General features: G+C 36.2%; 2 protein-coding genes across 4 annotated transcripts in view; one reads left to right on the top strand and one right to left on the bottom strand.

Moving 5' to 3' along the window:
* The window catches only part of LOC119070816 (protein bark beetle), a 29,349-nt gene extending 13,899 nt beyond the window's left edge, over window positions 1–15,450 (bottom strand). The window contains exons 1-3 of one of the 3 annotated variants that reach the window (XM_037175297.1): window positions 15,195–15,450; window positions 6,526–6,887; window positions 6–184 (exon numbers count right to left, since the gene is read on the bottom strand). In XM_037175297.1, coding sequence (XP_037031192.1) covers window positions 6–184; window positions 6,526–6,840 — 494 coding nt within the window. In that variant the 5' untranslated portion in view covers window positions 6,841–6,887; window positions 15,195–15,450. Of the gene's footprint in view, window positions 1–5; window positions 185–6,525; window positions 6,888–8,897; window positions 8,982–15,194 lie in introns of those variants that run through there. The other 2 variants (XM_037175295.1, XM_037175296.1) reach the window with 2 other exon arrangements.
* Window positions 15,451–19,281: 3,831 nt separating this feature from the next.
* LOC119070829 (mediator of RNA polymerase II transcription subunit 17) lies at window positions 19,282–21,498 on the top strand. Its single transcript, XM_037175331.1, has 3 exons — window positions 19,282–19,470; window positions 19,543–21,241; window positions 21,302–21,498. The coding sequence occupies exons 1-3, from the start codon at window positions 19,382–19,384 to the stop codon at window positions 21,446–21,448; spliced, it is 1,935 nt and encodes a 644-aa protein (XP_037031226.1). The 5' UTR covers window positions 19,282–19,381; the 3' UTR covers window positions 21,449–21,498.
* The last annotated feature ends 784 nt before the right edge of the window (window positions 21,499–22,282 follow it).

The raw sequence follows: 22,282 nt of genomic DNA, 5'->3' as shown, positions 1-22,282 counted from the left end.
CTCACTTCCTGGAATTTGTACAAACGGATCGCCATTTTCCCTGATGGAACAATTGTAGTCTACCGGCTAATGGCGAGGGACCATCTACTAAACGTGCACCCAAATCCTCTGGAGTGATGCTGCTGCTAGCATCATACCCAGAATTCGATTGTGTGGTTAGAATGATGCGTTGTTCCGGTGTTCCCTGAAATAATAATGAAATGACAAACATTATAATCACGATCTCCAATTGAAAAACCAGATAAATCATTGACTCTTTTCAAGTTCAATAACATTCTATGTGCGCTCCTATATAATTATAAATGTGTACATGTACGTACAACGTACAGTGGGTACGATAGTAACGTATACAGAACTTGCATTCATGCACAATTTCATGTCGTCAACATAAAATCGATTTGCAGAAAAGCGAAAATGTGACCCCGTTGCTTTGGCGCCGTATAAATTAAAATAACAAAAACTGCTCCACCAAGCGCATAAAATCCTTTTTATGGACATTTGCCAACTGCTAAATGAAACAAATTAATTGAAGTAATGTCTAAGCTGCTATATATTTTGACTATACTATAGACGACGTCATATATATCTGTTAGACGTGGCATTAAAGGTACAATTGGATTGTGTATGCAACAAATTCGTTTTTTACTTCGTATAGAAGTGATTTCAGTCCAACGATGTGAGTCTATAATTTGATATTTCACTTTCGCGCTTTGATTATTATGCATATTATAGCATGGCTTTCATAACATACCTTCGAAGAATTTGTTATTCCGCAACTCATTCTAATAAATGTTACATCGGTATATTAGTCAATGAAATGTTTGCAATTTCCACTATCCGGAAACTAATTAAATGAAGGTATTTACTTCACTCTTGGTGAAACCGTTTTTTTGTCTGCTTTTTATCTACTTCGAGTCACATATCCTAGAAGTGAATTTGCCTGGGCTTATATGACTCAATCGATTGAAGACGTTCGCTGTTTCCAGCTGGCCGGCCATGATTCATGTTCAGGAGCCTGAGATAGTAGTCTTGCACAGACATTTTATCCCCATTTCTACATATCTGTTCAAGGATTTGGAAAGTTCAATTTTACGACGTTATTCACGATTTAATCACGAGAAAATTGCAATTTACTTTTACAAAAGTTTTTTCGTGTGGCATAACTATTTCATTTCCGTTCTCGTTCCTGATTAAATGTTTTTGTGACTGCTTAAGGAGTAACTCCAAAGTAATGTCTAATGCTGACGTTCCTACTACACTAGAACTGACGTTCTGGACACTAGACATTTCTTACGTTTTTGCCATTTTTTCAACTATCATTTGGACTTAATCAAATTTCAAGCAGCGCCAGAGTCAAATAAAGGACGTCTTCATGGTTCACTGTTTCCCATAAAGAGATATTCCGAGTTCCAACCTTTTTTTTTCCGTTTAGAGATGTTTATTCATTTTTATAAACCTAAATTTGTATCAGAATATGAAACAAATTCCACCCATGGAGTGGCTTCTATTCTTAACAAAAGTTACCCTAATCTATTTATCCAGAACCATGGAAACTGGCCTGATTCAGGAGAAACAGGAGAAAGATAACTTAACTTAGCGAACTTAAAGTAAACTAATCTCACACAAACACAAAAGAAAAATTACAGAATATAATAGACTCCATCTAACTTCTTCAAATCCCCTTCGAACGTTCCCATGATACAAGCGGCGTTAGAACGTTGAAGGGCAATAGAGATTCTTTGCTTTAAATACATTTTCGATTTCTTTTCGTTCGTAACATTTGCTAACAACTTTCCCAAGATGTCAATGAATTGAATTGCTTCAGTACACCATGGACCTAGAGTCTCTACTATTGCAAATGGAATGATTATGTAATTGTCTTCTTTCAATTTCTTATATTTGCTCAGTTTAACGTTTGCTGCCTTATTTGCAACTCGCCCGGGCGATTTGCTTGACAAATGTAGATACGATGGGGCCAGTCATCGTCATCAGTCCATGAGAACCGTCTTCACTGACGATATCTACACTTATGACGTTTACAAATTTTAGCTCCAATACGTAAAACAATTGAAATTCTGAATGCATTATTGTGTAAAGCTGAAAGCCAGGCGCTTGATTCATGGACTGTTGATGTTAAGAATCTTGCTTTTTCTGTTTCTGAACTGAATGTCAATGAATTAATATTTTCTGAAATTACTACGTTATCCCAGCTCTCTTGGCACGTTTTATCCACAGGAATAAATATCATAGGTGACGACCATTTCTCCAAAGCGCAGTTGTAGTCAGACACCATTGTCTCATCTGATAAATCTGAGTACATCGACAACTTTAAATTCATGATGTGCATGATTTCCACAATTTACAAAACTGAGTGCTTTAAATCTCTACTCCTTCATTATTTTTACTAAATTTGTCCTGTCCAGGACACTGAGACTCAGTTTTTTTTTTAATACAATTAAGAAAGAGACAACGTTCCGGAGATTGTTTTCGGTATAATAATCGAAATCAAGACCAATTTAATCTGCAAATGCATAAGCAAAAAAAGGAACTCTCCTCAGCCATTGGCACCGAGTTTATGGAGGCGTGGGTGACAATTGCTTCCCATGAGACGACAATTTTAACATTTCATTGAGGAGTAGCTACCAAAAAACAGATTTCTAATATTCACTTTCGGTAGGTGGAGTCTAGAAAAATAATCTTGTCTTCCATGAGCTGAGCATTAACGATTAACTCAACTCAGCGCCTCTGTCCTATGTATAACGTAACAATCGTTTAAGCATTAAATATGTTTAGAGTCTCGATTTCACATGAGCTGGTCGCCAGATTTCGCAAAGTACTCTTAATGAACTGAATGTTAAAATTAATGAAAATTTCTTTCTTTTACGATCATTAACGGCAATTTAAGAGAAATGAAGTCATTTGTCATTAAAGCGAGACGATGATGAAGAGCTGGGTATACCTCCTACAAAGTAAAATTATCTTCAGAATCGTCTATAGATTTGAAACTGAACGTATGGACTGTGTGGTGCTAACGTTTAGTGCGAGTTAAGGTCAATGTTACAAGTAACCCTGCTTCCGTTGTACAGTTTTTAGAAGTTTAACTTAGAAGTTTAAAAATTCCTGGATTTTCAAGCAAACCTTTTGTACAAGAAACAAGCAAATTATTTCCTGCATATCGTCTACGATTGAGGTCAATCATTGGCCAGAAAAAATTCACGCTAGACGCGAATGATATAACCAGACAAATAATGGATATTGTTTTTCAGCTGAACAAAAATCAAAATAAATTTCAAATGGCATTAAGTGCCACATGCTATGGTATATGGTATATGTAGCACTAGAGTCTTAATCATTTTAATGTGTTGAATATGAATATAAAGATGTTTATGAAATGAAACGTACAAATAAAATATTTCCAGCTGAACTTGGTGACCGTTGGAATGAATGAAATTAGTGTAGACAATTAAATTAAATCTAATAATTCGTTTATGACTTCTTGCTTGTTACATTACACAAATTGCATGACTTTGGTCGCGTGGGCTAATTTTGTTTGAATAATTTTTTTTTTCCTTCTTCTCTTCGTTTATCTCGTAAAGTACATAAGTCCCCCCTTCATTGTCTTCAACTTTTCCGATAAACGCTACGGCGGTATGCATTTTTAACATCAAACAATTACAGTAACTTGATATTTTAAAATTATTTTAATTATTTCACTAATTAGCATGATGAATGGCTTTACAAGACATTTAGAACATTGTATATAGAATCCAACACATTGTTACAACGAACAATTATTCTGAAACAAAGGGGATCACACGATCAAAATTCATTACATTACTTGAGAGCATTGCACAACGATAGTTATTTGAAGGTACACTCATGTACGTACCCATGTCTTTATTGTATTAAATATGTTGTTTTTAATCAAAAATATTGACATCGTGTGCCAAACAAGAATGAGAGTAGCTCCAATTAAATTTAATTAAAGGTGTCAGATAATCTCGTTTGGGGTTAATGATGCATTAATGAATTAATCATTTTTCATCGCTTAAAAAATAGGATGTTTTAAAGTGATTGGTATAGGAAGGTCGGCGCTGTTTGACGAAACGATAATGGGTGTGGAAGTGTATGGAAGGTTGCATAAATGGAATGTGCAGCTGATTATTTGATCAGTAAAGTGAATTATATTGTAACGACTAACGACGAAGTTGAAATTTATTTGTTTTAATGGAAAAGCTGTTTATGGTATGACACCAATGTTCCGCAACAATAAAATTGATGCGATGATCGAAATTGATTCGATTAAATTGACTGTGACATATAAGGACAGGTTAAAACTAAAGACAATCATAAACGTAGTAGTGTAAAGTCGGAGCATTATAATTTGATCGATTCTACTCATTTAATTCATTTCTAAATAATTGTAGTTTTCGAAGAAATCATTTCGAAGTATAAAAGCTTAGACACGTGCATTTGAACCGATTACCGCAGGTATACCGCGAGTAAACAGCTCTAATGCGCATGTGTAAGCTTTTATACTGTAATGTTTTCGAAATGATTTCTTCGAAAACTACAATTATTTAAAAATGAATAGAATCGATCAAATTATAATGCTTCGACCTTAGATGTTCAATGTTCAAATACAACTGTTACAACAGCATCATAGGAATTAATTATAAATTGACCTGTTCCATGAGTCGATTCGATTTGTTGAAGCTATTGACAATTGTACAGACACTAAGGCAGAAGTCCTAAATCACTATTGGTCTACGGTACCGAATTCCCCATGAAAATTTTCCTTCTGCAATAAAAAACGCTTTGTGCTATAATTAGGGCGGGAGCGGGTCATATTTTTGACTGTGTGTTTGTTCCATCGAAGTTCGAAGTCAATCGATAATTACTGGAATTGCCAGCAGGTATCAAGTTGTCCTTCGATTGCGCTTCAATTCTCGAAATTGCCTAAGATCAATATTCCAAGACGTATACAACTTTTTATGTAAAAAGGTGAAATCAGAGGAAAAATATTCCGAAACTCGGCTGCAAGGCATGAACTAGTTATTTCCACTTCTGCCTTTTAGTTAATAGTAGAGTTGTCGACAGCTACATTAATAAACGTTTTCTAAGCATGTTTCAGTCGACAACAAAACTCTCAAGAATCATCATAGCTCATGCACCAGTAATCCTTTCCAAATAAGCAATAATAAAGAGCCCTGATGTATTTGGAAAGAGGATACAGTTTGGTCTATTGTCACAACGATGAAGTATTTTGTGAGTTTGGTTAATATTACCCGATAAAGACAGCATTTTCTTAGGTTAGACAAACCCAATATAAACCTAATCCGTTTTGTTACCAACTTCTAGAAATCTCTATCACACACAGGTCTTCGAATGAAGTCATTTACTATAATCATTAGCTTCTTAGCAACTGTATCATTCCTATGAAATGATCTGCTACTTCTTATGTTTAAAGTGTCACCAACGCACTGTCTCTATTTGAGTGACGTCAAAGTCAGCTTCGGTGCTAGACAGTGCGTAGGTGTCACCTATTGTACAAAAACTATGACTTCATTTGAATTAACACATTTTGCATCATAAAAGACTAAAAGACAGTTCAAGAAACAGATTATTGCTTTATTTTCCCATCGTTGTTTTTGGAAGGTCAATGAATCTGCCAAAAATCGATGTCTACCTACCTACATATCTACAGCCGGCTGAATGAAAACAATCAACAAATCAAATAATTTATTAACATTTTTCTACTAAAAAAAACATCATCATCACACGTCACCACTAACACCTTGTGCCGATATTTGCTAAGAGTGATTCATGAATGATAAGTGGTTATACTGGACCAAGACATATTCGACGTATTAGCTAAATCTCAACTGGAAAATATCTTTGCTTTATTGTTGAGATATACAAATATCTCACGAAGTGACTCATATCGCGCATAGACCTTGAATAGAACCGCTAAGCATGCATCAATAAATAATCAATAGATTGGAGATTTTGATGTCATATCATATTTGCTTACGCGTAGCGTAACATATGCGTAACATCATTAGCATACGTAACGGTCAAGTTAAACAAACAATTTGAAAAAAGTTTGCATGTTTCTCATGGTTAATGGGTCGAGCCTTCTTTGGTTTAGGCATAGTAAATATCGTAAAATCACCATATTGGGTTTGGTGTCGTCGATTATTTCTCATGAATGAATCGTGTTAGAATAGAGAATAGAATAGAGAATGTAGAACTGGACTAGGAAATCGAGGGGTGATTTTTTGTACTAAATCGTAAAGGGAGTCATAGACTATTATGATGAGAGAGAAAGAAATATTTTGACAAGTACCCCAAGGTAAGTTATAATAAACTGGTCTTCAGTCCTCTCGCTCGCATCGTAACATGTTGAAAGAGAAGCAAATATTTTGACAAGCACCCCAAGGCAAGTTATAATTAACTAGTCCTCGGTTTTCTCGCTCTGATCCTAATAGTCTTGAATTCTAGTTAAAAACATGAGTTACTCACCACAGCTGTAATTTCGCCTTTGACTGTAATCCCAATCATAGGAGCAAAATGGATGTGAACACCCGGTTCGATGAACAATCTGGCACCATTCTCCACAATCAAATCCGTTTTTAACACATACGGACTCTCCGCTAATCGTAACGTTCTTTCGCCAACAATTTCTCCACCTTGGAGCTCTGTTTCACTATTCGAATTCAATTCACTGTCGCTGTTGATTTCATTGTAAGACACTTCTTGACTATTTACAACGACAAACACTAATATCGTTAGTAAGACACATTTTTTCACTAGATTTTGATACAAGTTTCTCGGCATTTTGATTGTTTTTAGTTCAACTCATTTTTCTTGTTGGCTTTCAATCACTGGAAATGCAATTAAAAATGTTGATTTTGTGTTAAACGAAAATTCAGTTTAGTTCTGCTTTCGGTATTTTTAATTACAAATTTTAAGACGATCACCAATTCGCTTCGAATTTTACTTCACACACCCAACAGCTACGTTAAAAAAATGTAAATTGAAATTCGTCAGCCTACAAGCTAATCTCTCACGGTACACAAATAAAACGGATAGCACTTCCACACTACTATCAAAACAGCTCTTATCAGCTCAATATCGAATTTACGGACGATAACAGGTTATGACTCGCTTAACAGATAAGATATAATACTGGAAACCATTAGAACAGGTGAAATTCTTTATGTTAAGTTATCATTTTCGTATACACATATTGATACAAATATTTGTTTGTTTGCTCGGCATTTGAATGAACGGTGAAACAAGTGTGGAAATTTGTTTGCGATTTGTAAATTGTTAATACGAGCCGTATGTTTGAATTTATTTAAATACAAAACGATCAGTCTTCGGAACAGACATTCTATGCTGTTCTCGTTTAGAAATGTGCTTCGATGTTGGATACCGTTCCAATTAAATTTATTCCCGTAAAGTACTTGCTATATAGTTAATGTTGAAAATGACTGTGTGGGTGAGGTTGGAATGGTTTCATTAATTACTGAACAATAGAGGCGTTTCACTGGAAAATGACAAGATAAACTTTGCGAAATTTCAGTCGTTTTCCTCGTAACAAAGGCAGGTAGCTTTTACGATTTGTAAGTGGTTTGAAACATTGTCAATTTGCATTCCACAGTAAATGAAAAGCTCCAGTTGAGATTTGAAAATACGAAATCCACGACAATTTTATCCATGTTTGATTGGACGTTTATCGGTTTCTCCCACAAATTTCGATTACTTGTCTGAATCAATAGTTAAATGCAGAAACAGGACGTATCACATTAGCGAATTATAATAAAAATGAAATTTCATACAATTAGCTCCGTTTCGAATAGGCTTTCTGTTTCAAACTATTTTTCTTACAATTCGCTAATATGACATGTCACGTTTATGTATTTAACTGTTCAATATGAATTAAGACTGTCTCGTTTATCTAATAAAGTTCTAATAAAGATGAGAAGTTGCTCCAAGTGGAAATTTGTTGACTTGTTGATTGCTAGTTTATCTCTTATATATTGAATATTAGACAATCCCCGACAACGAGAACGTCGAGTAGTTTGATTTTAAAATCGAAATTCCTAAACACAACACACCGAAGAATTTGTCTTCATCAATAAATAATTCGATTGACCTTTAATGTGACTCTCAAGAAATGTTAACTTTAGCAGACAATTCTTCGATGGATCCAAATGTTTATACATTCGTGTGCTGCACTGAACATATAACAAAAATAAAATAAGAAAAGTACCGACCAAAGATCGCAAATTTAAATGCCAAGTCGGCTATTCAATAAACAATTTCATAACATAAACAATAGGTGAAACACAGCGTAATAAACCACACGAGTGGCGAGCGGTAATGGGTCAAGTTGTAAGGACGGCATTATTGTAAATTGTGAATGGTTTGTATTGATTTTGTGTGCCGTGTTTTGTTTCAATTGCTACAGTTACACGTTCACATTATATATAACACCAAAACAAACCCATTTTACTATGTAGGTCATTTGTATAAATGCAATGAAAACAATTTTTTTTACGTTCAACAATATGATCGGTTGTAGGAATGAATCACAAGTTGATTATGTTTCATTAAATGACGAACAAATTGAATTAAAATTTCCATGTAAATTAATGATAGACGATTCATCATTCACGTATACATTATACGAACGGCGAAGACAATAATCAGTCGCCTTCTGTAAACCACATTTAAATATCACTTGCCCATTAAATGCAAATTATTCCCGTGAAACAATAAACGATATTCATGGAACAAGTTTTATATGTTATAGTGCCAGAAACGGGTGTGCGTACATCAACGACACAATGCATTCGATTTTAATTTCGTTAAATGACAACATTAACCTTTCTCAAACCAAACTCCCCGAAGCGTTCACAGACTAACAAGCTAACGAACGTTTCAGCAAAACTAAAAATTATATTTTCTACCGACCGTGGTTCACGTTAGACTGAACAGAAAAAATCCAAACTGTACTCAACGGTCGATACAGCAGAGAATATAAAATTCGTTTTTCGTCTGGTTTGCCGTTCAAAATTACGTTTCACGCGCAAACGAATGCTTGTTGTTCTTGAACGCGACACATTATTAACGTCTTCAGCAAAACGAAACAAAATCAAGAATTGTATGTGGACTGTGGAAGTATGTTTCGAACTGTGGTTACGAAGAAAGAAAGAAAAAAAAACCTGGTAGATCACAAGAAAGAAACCAGTACGTCGACACCGTCCCCGCACGGCATTCAACCAACCGTGGATACCGTCACGTCATGGATCGTCATCGATGGGCAATGATGAAATCGACTACAACGATCGCGATGGTTACAAGCATAACATTTATGCTTTATGTGTATGTTAAGCATGTTTTAATGTCTTTAATGGTCTTGGATTGTCGTAGGCTTTAATGAGGTATTTATGTTATGTATAAAATTGTTGTCTCTGTACCTTCGTAAATAGTAAACATCATATTGAAGCGAAAGGTAACAAACCCGAGCTCTGTGTAACCGAAACATTCGAACATAAAGCCGGAGATATCGTTCTCTCAAAATTTATGATGTTATTGTTCGCCAAGACAATATATCATCTGTTTCGGTAATTTGATAATATTAACGAATAATTGGCACGGCGAACAAAAAGCCGTGAATTTTTACAACATTTTTACCGTTTTAATGATTCGGCTCTTTCCATTACATAAATCAACAAATTGAATTACTAATTAAAATGTCTTGATGAAGAGAAAATTCATGCAAGAATCTTCAACACAACGAATGTTATGAGGCATCGGTAGCATAAAATTAAGAAGAAAGAAAAATGTTGGTTCGGTTGGTTCACGATAACTATCATTTTAATGGCAAGGCGTCGATAGAAAATTATATGGTTAGAATAGCCAGGGCGTAAAGAAATGTGTTTCTGAATTAAAAATGCACATTTGATGAAGTAGACCTTGACTGGAACGATTTGGATCTCAAAACCCAAGTTAAATCTGGAATAAATTATGAAGCACCGGCTTACTCGCCGATAGAAAATTAAATAGTCCACGTCGTCATACTCCTAAGAACTGCACCATCTTAACTATTCATGAACAATTAGATATCTGAACCATATTAACTGGCTATCTCATTTGTTATCGACAGAAGGGACAAATGTAAATATGCTCTGGGTAAGTATGGCCTTACATAACAAAACATATGGTGAAATTTATGAAGTAATTGATTTTTACGTGTTACGGCATGTTTCATTTTCATTTGCATTGCCTAATCACGTAAAGCATTGTACTTACAAGGTTCCAAGTTGTTATTTGACAAGTGGGGAATACAGCCCTCACCTTCGGGTCGGGTTGTAACACCCCACTTATCAAATACACAACTTGGAACCTCGGAAGTAATATACTACTACATCAATGCCTTGAAAATGTTTACATAGAAAGAAGTAACATATTCGGCAATTAATCATACACTGGTGAAGTGGCTTCTGGCACAGTAACCTCTGTAAAAGTTCTCGGCTAAAATGGCTGAGTGGCTTTTAACAAATCCGAATCTCTCACGAAGTGTAGTGGAGAATTTAACTATGTTTCATGTCGTTTAAATGCCGTATAAATGACGTTTACACTGAGTTTCTAGTTCTATAGAACCCCCTCCCTCTTGTCCTCTATTCTCCTACACATTTAAAATGGCGGTCACAAGGACATCCCCCTACTCTGTCGAATCTTAAACTTTGTAATTCAAATACAATTTCCCTCTGAGAACTTTTAGCGAATAAATGATCATGGGCTCAGGGTGGCGGGGTTAGAAACGCGATATAATCTATTGAAGTGGAGCACCAAAACAATGTTTGTGTCTCTTTCGAAACAACGAATATGTTTGAAGCCACAAACACTTTTATTGGAAAATTTCAACGAAACAAATTGCTCAATCGTTCAATTTTCTTTTCAATGCTATTCAGTATTTTCAACTCATCTGGGATATCCATAGAACAAGATTCGGCCATGCTATGGATATCTTCATTTCGAATCGCTTCCTCGAACAGTGCGTCATGATGTTGTGCTTCTTTTTGATGGTGATCAAATCCGAGATAAACTTGACGACAGTCCGCATTCATTGTACTGTCATTTCTTCTGACTATATCCTCAAAGATATTATGCAATTCGAACAACTTATCATCGATGTGATTGCGCCACGAATCGTACGCTATTCGTAGACCTTGCGTCGCAGAAACATTGTAAACGGTTCTGGCAATGGTTTGTATAATTTTCCGTTCGGGTTTGAAGTTGTTTTCAATCATTTTCTTTAATATTGGAACGTTCCCGTCATTGCGCGCCAAATAGAAAGTCTTATCCGTTTGGTCGAGGCTACAGTTCAGAATCGAAAACGATTTTTCAATGTTTTGGAGTGTGTTTGGATCTACTATTCGCTTCGATTTTTCTTCGCTTAAATTTTCTATTAATTTGTCTAAACTTTCATGCAACACTGTGTATTCCGTGGCGAGTTCGTTGACAATTTGGGACATTTATGAAAATTTGTTAATAAACTCCAACTACAATTTTGACTGTTGAAGTATTGAAAAACTTTTGTGTCGCGTCATTTTCTTGCTACTTGCTATGATCGATCAGTGGAAAGTTAGTTAGAGGAATTGTCTTGAAAATAATTATTTACTAGTGAAATAGACAACACACTAAGATTGGAAAAGATGGGTCGACACCAGTGTGACGACGTTCTGAAGGAATTGAAAAAGAGCCAGGAAGGTATAAGGAAAATGTGGGGTTCTACCTTCTATTGTCGCTCTGTTTCCTTCTTTTTCTTTTTTCCTTTCCAATAGCAAAAGTAGCACCTCTCCCAGTATTTTGCTCGTGTAGCTTCCCCCTCACGCACCGGCTCGCGATTCGTTGCACCAGCCGAAAATCAGCAGCAATGTAGAACTGTGGTGCAAACAACCTGAAGATACTGGACTTAAAACGGCTATGCAATTAAAACGGTTGTTTGAATCTGGTTTCTCATTTTGCTGCTAGATAGAATTTTGAAGAACCTGTTACTATTATGTGTTGTCGATAATTACTTTAGAAATATACGACAAACTATATCTAATGCGGTCTTGTAGAGCCAAAATTACGTTCAACAAAAATGATGTAAAAGATTTGAAATCAATCTCTTGAAAACACTTATACCAAATGAAGTAATAGATCCAATAGTAAAACCGCTGATATGCGTGTCGCCAGTGAAAGATTAAACTTTAATTGAAAACTGTGACTGCTCTCGTACAGTGGCTTTTTTTACGTGTGCAACCGAGTGCAAAACAGTACCAAAACCTTAGCTAAAAGTTTATCGTAACATGAGTTTAGCCTATTAAACTGTCGTTATGCAGATTGTTAGCTTGAACCTCAATCGTAACACTCGCCGTTTCGCAAGGTAGGTTGAACGTTTTTCTCACAATGATTATTCGAAATTGATTAACAAATTTTTGGAATTTTATTTTATAATAACTTCATTGCTGGTGGTCAGTGGCTCATATAAAAAAAAAAAACAGAAAAATCAGAACACTTGAAAGGAAGTGTAATCAGTGATGATGACAATCATAAAATTGTTAGAAAGTTTGAAACAGTTTTCAAATTAACAGAGAAGTAAAAAAATGAATTGCTGAAAATTGGTGCGGTATGCGAGACTACATGTTATGTGACTCATCATTAAAAAAATGGTCATAGCGAAACTAAATATACGATAGATTCAGTTATCTGTACGTGATTCTATGTATTCTATGAGTCACAGACATTTTTTTTTTCTACAGAGAATCACCCACTAAATTGTCAAATGTAACATTTATCATAGGACCGTGATATTACTACGCTTTCATTAAGTGTATACATAAACATAACAAAAAGCTGTCGTCGTCGTTGCTCGACCGTAATGAGTTCCGATAAAAAATAAACACAAAATCGAACAAAAGATGAAATGAGTCTAATTGTCACTGAAATTCATGCACTATCGCTTTTTGGTGCACGAACATAAAAATTAGAATAGTTATTCGTTGTAAGTGTAGTGTAAAATCGAGTCATTTGAATGAACGCAACAACAGCACTTATTGTTGTAAGGTTTAGCATTAGTGTATACTAGTGATAAGGTTGTGACAATGATCAATGATGCAACAATAAACACGCAAAAGGCGAAACAAATTTCACTTCTAAAACCAAATATTTATTTTTGAAGCTCGACTCGTCGTTCAATTTTTTTTTGTCGATTCGGAATTCTATTCACTTTTGAAGTGGATGTCCAAATAAACAAAATTCGAAATGTTGAAACTATTCAAAAATTGAGCTGAACAATCTAAATTTACTGAAGCAGATAGGACAATATGGAAGAAAGTGACTGAAATTCTCTATCGTCAAATTAATGATGGATCGAAATGAACAAAATTTTCGTTGAGAATGAAATTCTTGAGTTCTTGTTAATTTTGAAAAATAATTTCAGGAATACTGACAGTCTCTAGAGCTCTCTCTCCTACCACCCACCAAAAGAAAAACTAATTTTGGGCATTACATAAGGGCCTAATATTGAGTATTGAGAATCATTTCACTAAAAAATTCAATAAATTTGGTGAATTTTATAGTGAAATTTGATTGCGTCTGCATGGAGCAAGGATACGACAAAGGACACATATGAGAATATGTGAGAATAAAATAACCAAAAATGAAACAGTGTCCACGCCCACGCGCTAATCTTTGTGACTGACACTGGTAAGCTGAAGATTTTCTCTAAATTGCAGAATTGCAGAATATTATTATCGGCTGATTTTGCCCTTTGGTGGTTTCGTTGACAGTTTTTTTTTCTAAGAATATCATTCCAACATTTTAGCAATCGTGAGAGCTACGAGGATGTAGAATCGACATGGATGTATATTGACATAATCATCTGTTGTCGTCAAAGAGACAACGATAAATAAACGGTGTGCTGCGATGGAATGTTTTCTTATGTAGTAAAAAACGTATGTTAAAAAAATGAAGTAATAGAGCTTCTGCGTGAAATACTGAAATATATTGTTAAAACAAAGGGAGTAACAGATCTAATATCACCCCATCACATACACCATTACATTACATACTGAAAGACATACGAGATTCGTGTGTTTGGTAGGTAAACATCGGAATGTTAATTTTAGTGAATGACTCATGACCAATTCATTTATTGAACTTGTTGAGATTTCAAAAAGGAGAGACAAAACCTCTACCATCGTCTAGAAACTCATTATTCGTGATAATTCTTCCAGTAAACAATAGACGAGACTTCGTAAAAAGAAATGAATTTCAATTCGAGAAATAGATTATGTTATCTCTGTTGACGGTCGTGTAAGGTGAGCATACAAATAACGATAATGACTCCTACAAATAATTCCATACCAAAGCCGATTTTGTAGTTAGTTGATTTCCAAATAAAAAAAAACGAAAAACAAATCAAGAAAAAAAACGATGACTAAGTTTCATAGGCAAAACCTACAGCAAGTTCGAGCAAGTTACATTGAACTTAAAGTGAAGGGCCACACGATTTAGATTGGATGAAAGAAATACAAAGAAATGTTGTGCATTGTTCGGAATTAGTGACATTCTTTTTCTGTTTGATGTCTGAACGAATTTGGGTTATTAGTTGGATGTTAGGTGAACTGAAAAATCAATCAATGGCTGACGAACTGAATTAGGAACACAATTTTCGTTCTGAGGCTTCTTTCGAATTGGAATGTATACAATAAATATTAAAGCGCCAGATTGGGGGGAGCGCATATCCTGCATAAATGTAAACTTTATAACAAAGAAATTAAATTTTCGTTTAACAAAATATCACGTTTACGTCGATTCACTCTACGGCATCAACACAATGAGATTTAAATTATATTTTCTTTTGCACACAAGAAACACAAGAAACACTGGTAATCCTGGGTATCCGCATTCAACAATCAGCCATATTTAAAATTCAAACTTTTTTCAATTTCAATTTCAAATGCTGTTTGGCAACAACAAAAAATTCACGTCAGTTATTCTCCGCTAGATTCATCGATAAAACACTGTAACACACCAACGATTCACAAAGAAACTCTCAAGCCTCTCAACTTGCAATGGAACAAAAAAAAAACGTTAAAAGGAATGAAACACATTCGGTCGTCACTTACATTATATTTTATGCCCGAATTCGGTGTTACACTTTTAATCGATAAATTTCTAGTCAATGCACCCGTTCAGACGACTTAAAGACAATAAAAAAATGCAGAAAACACTACGCACAATGTTTTGTTTATGAATTGAAATGGAAAAGTCAATTATTTAATCGATTTTTTAACCGAAATAGTTCGCGATTTTTCTCAAAAAGGTAAAAACAATTCGTGTCGCTCTAAGGTGCGGTCTACGATTAAATGTTCAAAAAGTGGTTTAACTGGTGTGGTCACGTGACGCGGCAACGTCATTATATTTTTCTCTTCTTACAATACAATGTTACGAACTCACTTACTCGAATGTTACATTATAATGCCTTTAATGTGTTTTACCTGGCGTAATATAATAACAATTTTTACCTTTCAATAATATTGTACACTGAGCGACCATCGCGTTATTTTCCCCATCGTCGAATATGTATATTATTACAAAACTCTTGTTTTATAAAAGAGAGCGGCGGTTTCACCTGTGTGTGTTAGAATGTTAGATGCATTTTTTCACATAACTCACTTACAGTAAAGACAATAATGTTTTCGATTCAAACTGTATAAGTATCTCTTACCGTGGATGTATTGTTTCTTCTGATCGTTTCTTTGCCATATGTTGGAGATCTGACAATGATGACGTCTCTGTTAAAATTTTGAATATTATTGACCGGTTTCTTTCACAAAACTTTCTGAATAATTTAAACGTTTTTTATACGAATCGAGACAACTTTTTGCTTCATTGATCAGTTTAACCTAATCAAATAGTTTAACAAAACGTTTAACATTTATCTCTCGTCAATGCGACATTCATAACAGACATACTTCCGGTTAGATTTACTCCAACATGTTTTTAATAACATGTGTGCAATGTGTGCACAGGTAACTTATAATTAGTGCACCTATAACAATTCCCGTTACATACAAAATTCTAATTTCCTCATGCACATTGATATTTTCATTTTAAAAATCATTTAACAAAACGCTCGTCCAATCCACTTTTCATTCATTTGTTCCAGAATCAAATGACTCTCTGTTCGAAGATAGAACCAAAAAAATAGTAAAATGAAATACCACAACATGTCATTGACCTATTTTAAACAAACAACCACTCTATTCCATTCCACATACCGGGGTCATTGCCGTCGAAAAATACAAAAAAAAATCTTTCATACCCTCGGCGACTGTAGAGTGTGCTTGTGCCATAGATCGTGTTAGCGTATGAGATGCAGATAAAATATCATGAATAGAAATTAGAATAAAAAATTGGATTTTTACCTGTCTTTTGTTAGGGTTTCTTTTGAAAATTTTTGAAAAAGGCAGGTAGGCTAAGTACATAATTAAGGGTGTCGTGTGTGGGTTTTTTTGTTGTTAAATACAAAATTCTGAAACATATTTATCAGTTAACGAAGATGTCCGCGCTGTTAAATAGCTTTGAAAACATAATATTCGTTCGGCTTTAATAATAAAAAGAAATATTAGATTTTAAATGGATGTAACTGAAGCACGAAAATGTCGACAGGAAGAATAATATTGAATTGAATGGAAAATTAATGAGATTCATGACTCACATGTTTTGGATTGAACGTTGATGATTTTAATAATTCATTAGTTTATGAGAAGGATATCACTATCAGTATAAATATTACGGAATCTGTTACTTCGATTGATGTAAGTATTTTTAACAGACAAAATCTTTTACTTCAAAAGTTTTGACCTTAAATTCTCCTATAATAAGATGACATTATAGATCTTCGCTTCTTTTTACCGTCGCTGTCGATAACAGATGGTTTGATCAAATTGCTGTGGTAACTTTCCAACGCACTGACTCCGTAGGTTCAGTTACGGTTTATGGCTTCAAAGACTAGATTGAGTCTGTTTTCTGATGTTTCAATTATAAAGCCGGCCAAAGTTGATCTTTGCAGATCGAGTGCTAGCGAGTCATTCTCTGCAAATTGAATTTGAACGTTTTTTCATTGAAGACGACTGGTTTATCTTTACAGATTGAGTGCTGGCGAGTCATTCTCTGTAAATAGAGTTTCGTCATCCAGGATTTTGGTCCGATTAGTGTAGCTTCACTCACTACGAGATTTTCTCTACTGATTTTGTTAAGTATTGTTACTGCACAGAAGGCTAAAGAACATTTTCAATCAAATTGATCAGACGGTTGGTGACGTAAGAATCGTGAGTACGACGCATGAGAATTTTTTATTTTTTACTTTTGCTTTTGGAGCTAAGGCTCAATGCTTTTGTTTGCTTTGCTGAATTTTTTGGTGATTTCTTAGCAGCTTTCCACGATTCCCCAAATTTTCCATCAGCAGATGGCAATGTCTCAATGCAAACTATCCTACACTTGTTCATGGAAAGTTTTGCTGCTGTCTTGTGTAAGAGGCTAGCGGAAGCATCTGAAGATGGTCAGTCCACTCTGACCTGTGACCGCCGCTAGTTCTCGAGGTCGAAACAGCTTTTCTTTCTTCTTTTTTGTCACTTTACGTGATGTGTGGGCAAGGGAAGAGCTATAGCTCTGTTTGTCGTTCCGAAGGATGTTTCTCCTTGAAGTTCAATAAATGTGAAAAGGAGTCTTGTTTTGGTTTTCTGTGTACGGAAATTCGGTTCTTGCAATTTGCGCCCCTGAGCTTTTCGTCTCAGGTTAAACAAAATTGGTATGTACGAAGAAGTGCGTTGACATTTCGCGTAAATAAAAATGTCATTTTGTAAGTAATTTGAATCGTGGTAGATGGTGGTAGAAATATCATCAACGAAATACACTAGGGCTGCACTCTTTAGGACCTTCATAGCCTTGTTCATAGCGCTCTATATCGAAAATCGTCAGACAAATGTTTTGCGTATCGAGTAAAGAATAGTTATTTGTGGTTCTGACGATTGATTTTAGGCAATTTCGCGAAAATAGCTCAACAACTCGTCCAAACCAAGTACTCACAAAAAATTGCATGCAGAGGGAAAAAATTGAGAGAAAATTTCCAAAATTGACCTCGATTTTACCCCAACGCATGAAACAACTCACGAAAATAGTTTGAATACATCGTCCAAACCAAGTACACAAATAACTAATTTCATTCTTCGGTACGGGAAATTCACGCCGTAAGTGTGCCTAAAATTTGAATTTTAAGTGAACGATTCGATGAAAAAGTGAACCGAAAAGTACATTTCAACGCTTCATTGTATGAAAATGACGCTACGTTAGAAAGACCTCCGCACTTTCCATTTTGAATTTCGACCGCACTTACGGCGTGAATTAGGGTAATTTTTGATTTTTTTTCTCGGGTCTTCGGTTGATTTAAAGCACTTTCTCTTGTAGACCTCACTTCGTTCACGGAGAACATTGTCCGTGCATGAATTTAAGCAAGAGACTAAATGTAAGAATTTTTAAGTTGTTTTTTCTTATTCTGGTTTTAAATAATGCTGAAATTGAAATGGTTCAGGAAAATTGGGTTGTTATTAGAATTTTTTGTCAAAACTTCAAAGTGTGTAAGGGCTTTGACTTTCTTGTCTCTTGTTTGTAACTTTTGTTTTTTTCTTCAAGTGGGCGTGGGGTAATCTGTCACACCATACAATTTGATGGTATGCCAAATTCACCTCTAAGGAGCGAATCTGGCGCAGTCATGACTTTTCCTAACATGTACAATTTTGTTAGTATCTTTTATGGATGTCGGATTTTACAATGAATGTATGGTCGAATGTCAAACTTTGTATGGAGCGGAGGACATCGCGGTTTCATATAAACAACCTCTCATGAAATCGCCTTGTCCTCCGGTCTCTATGAACAGACCATACCTGGTTTATGCTTTCATTAAGATTTGAGGCTTTTTTGAATGCATCTTTCGCTTCGTTCGGGCTACAGAAAACAAAATTGCCTAAAATCAGTCGTCCAAACCAGATATGCAAATAAATATTTTGCGTCCAACAAATCATATTTCAGACACATGTAAAATGAACCGGTTTCTTTTGAAAATTCGTTACAAATCTCATACAATTCATTGCGTTTAAAATTGCAACGCACGTCACGCACGTACCAAAAAAATGCAATGCGTTCGCTCAAGACGGCTCATAGTTTGACAGCAACTGAATGCTGATGCCGTCAATGTTTGTGACATTAATTTCTTAGATTTTTCGGTTGTTGTGTTTATTTCTGCCGACAAACAATGGCACAGTCCGTAAATATTTCCGTAGAAGCAACGATAGAGAATGTTATTCAGGAGATTACCTACGACGGAACGGAAATATATCAACCGTGAGTACAAACATCGAATATGGCAGGATGAGCATTGTATAATTACAGACACAATTAACCGTACTTTTGCAGACCACTCACTTTGTCGGAAAGTCTTACGAAAAATGCATCACGAATTGACTTCAGTAAGTCTGCGCTCGAGAGCGATAGCGTAACAGTAAAATCCGAGGATGTAAGCGATCAGAAAGAAGAAGATTCAAAGGATCCGGCCGCATTTCAATCCAGTCTGTGGCCGTGGGATTCGGTGCGCAATAAATTGCGTGATGCATACACAGAAGTGTGTGTGCTGAGTGATGTGTTAGCAATTGCAAAGGAGAAACGATACATGGTATTGGATCCAGTTCCTCAGGAAGCACAAGAGACTAAGCCGATGGTGCAAGTGTATGCGCGAAAGAAAGCCCTAGCGAATGCCGCACACGTTCTGTTGAATGGTGCCGAACGACTTCGTAACTCGCACAGTGAACAACGGAACAATCGCAATGTTTCCGACTTCCACATCGAATTGTTGCGCCTGCGGCAAAATTGGAGACTGAAGAAGGTGTCGAACACGATCATTGGCGATTTGAGCTACCGCACGGCTGGTTCGAAATTTAACCATCCCGGAATGTTTGAAGTGACGAAAGCAGAAGACGATGATAGCGGGAGCAATTCACCTCCACCCAGTCCAAGTAACGGGCAAGCGGCTTTGCCGTGCCCCAAGAATAATTCGGCGTTGCGTGTCAACGTTCCGTCCGAATTGCAAGGTGTTGCTTACATAAAAGTCATCACACAAAAGGATCAGGAGGACTTGTGCACAGCCAACGTTAATTTACTGGGAACCGGACAAAATATAACCCATCAGGTCGGAGTGTGGCAAAAGACTCTCGAGTATGCGCAGAACATTCTATTCTGCAAAGAACTATTCAGTCAACTGGCTCGCGAGGCAGTACAGTTACAAGCTCCAATACCGCATGTCGTGGTCGGAAATCAAATTAGAGCCACTTTGCTACCAGGAATCCAGCTGATTATCAGCCTATGTCATACAACGTCTCTCGAACCAGGGCCATCAGGACCAACCAATGATCATGATCACGTTTTAGAGCACTCGCTGCATCAGCTGCTGAGGGGAGTTCATCACAAAAATACTCATCATCCGTTTCCACATCCAGCCAGTGGACCATTGGGACCGAGTCAGAAGCGAGTGTTAGCTGGACCATTGGCAGCCGATCGATATGAACTGATCGAAATGACGAAAACTCAGACACTGCTCGAGCAAATCATCGCTCAGGCTCAACATATTTTCATGCGCAAACGGACCCAATATGTTCTCGACACACTAGCCAGAGATGTGAAAGACCCGCAGATCATTTCCCATTGGAATGCCATGAACAGTCCAACGATGTCGTGCGTGAAGATAAACATCATCACTCACGGATACGACACAGTGTGCCGAACGTCATTGCTCATTCACGTCAAAGAAAGATCATTGAAATGTATCAGTCGCGATGGTCGTGTGATGGATATGTCTTATGAACCACAAGAATTGCGCGACTTAATACTTTGCCAAATCAATCAGCATCAAATCTCGGGCCTACAAAATGTGGCCAAATTGATGGCATGGCAAACGCTGTCCAACAGCAATCATTTGGGAATCGGATCTGTTGAGCCGCTGGGCAATGCTACGTCGTGTGTGTTGGCTTCACCGAATGGCGATCGATTGATCGCAGTGCAGATACGATGTGATCCACCACAAATTGACGTGAAAGTTTATATTGCGCAGAGTCCAAGAAAGGTAATGTGTGACGCAGCTAAGACGAAAACTAATTTCTGTAACGAAAAACTGAAATTGCAGGACTTCTTCCCCGGACCGTTGGTGCAGGGTAAATATTGGGAACATTTGGGTGGTCATTTCAAGGAAGTTCGATTCGACAAGTTGGAAGGTAAAAACTTTTTGAACAAAATGGAATTTTTGATGGCCAGTTTGTCCAGTTCATCTTAAGGTGTATTTTCAATTCTTCTCATTTATAAATGTACCGAGTTTAAGCGAAAGACAAAACTATCGAAAAAGTGCAAAAAGGGGTTTATTTACCTATTAGAATCGACGAGTAATTCTCTTGTTAAGCTTCGATACATACACAATACACTAGTAGACCGCTGATAAAGGATTAAATCCTATTATATACCATCTTCACCACCTGATATGAAATATTTATTGGTTCTACGACCTATGAGCACTGGAAGAAGACCGTAGTCCTAGCGTACCTCTCAGGATCCCTATTTTAAATCATAGGAGATGAATCTCACTGGAAAATAATTCGGTTGGTTGGTTGGTTTGATTTGGTTTTATTCGTCATTTAGGACCCGGTGTACCTTCATTTTAACACCAATACAGGTTCTCAGTCTGTAGAAGATCTGGCTTCAAGAAATCGCTATCGATAGGATGGTCAAATTACTTTCATCATCAACATCTAAACAATATGCGGGCTGTAACTACCTACGTGTCAAGTACAGTACAGTTTTTCGAAGTTATAAAATTTTATGTGTCGAGTGCTCGTTCGTAAGGTTCTGTGAAACCATTCATACACTTAATGGTCGTGTGAACATTGAAGATGTTGGTGGTGGAATGTGATAGACTGAATAGACGGGTTTCCCGATTTTTGCGGTGTTTAGTTTTGTGGATTTCTGAAGTTGGAAGGACGGAGAAATCTATTGATTCCTCGTGACGATTTCAGTGAAAATATTTTTCGTAAAAACGGACACTTGATCACAGACATTCACAGATTTTAGTTAAATTACAAAGAAATTGATGGAGCTCACAAAAAGTCACGCATGA

Source organism: Bradysia coprophila (assembly GCF_014529535.1).
Source record: "Bradysia coprophila strain Holo2 chromosome IV unlocalized genomic scaffold, BU_Bcop_v1 contig_106, whole genome shotgun sequence".
Lineage (NCBI taxonomy): Eukaryota > Metazoa > Arthropoda > Insecta > Diptera > Sciaridae > Bradysia > Bradysia coprophila.
Note: the sequence above shows the minus strand (reverse complement) of the source record. Positions and strands in the feature narration are given on the sequence as shown.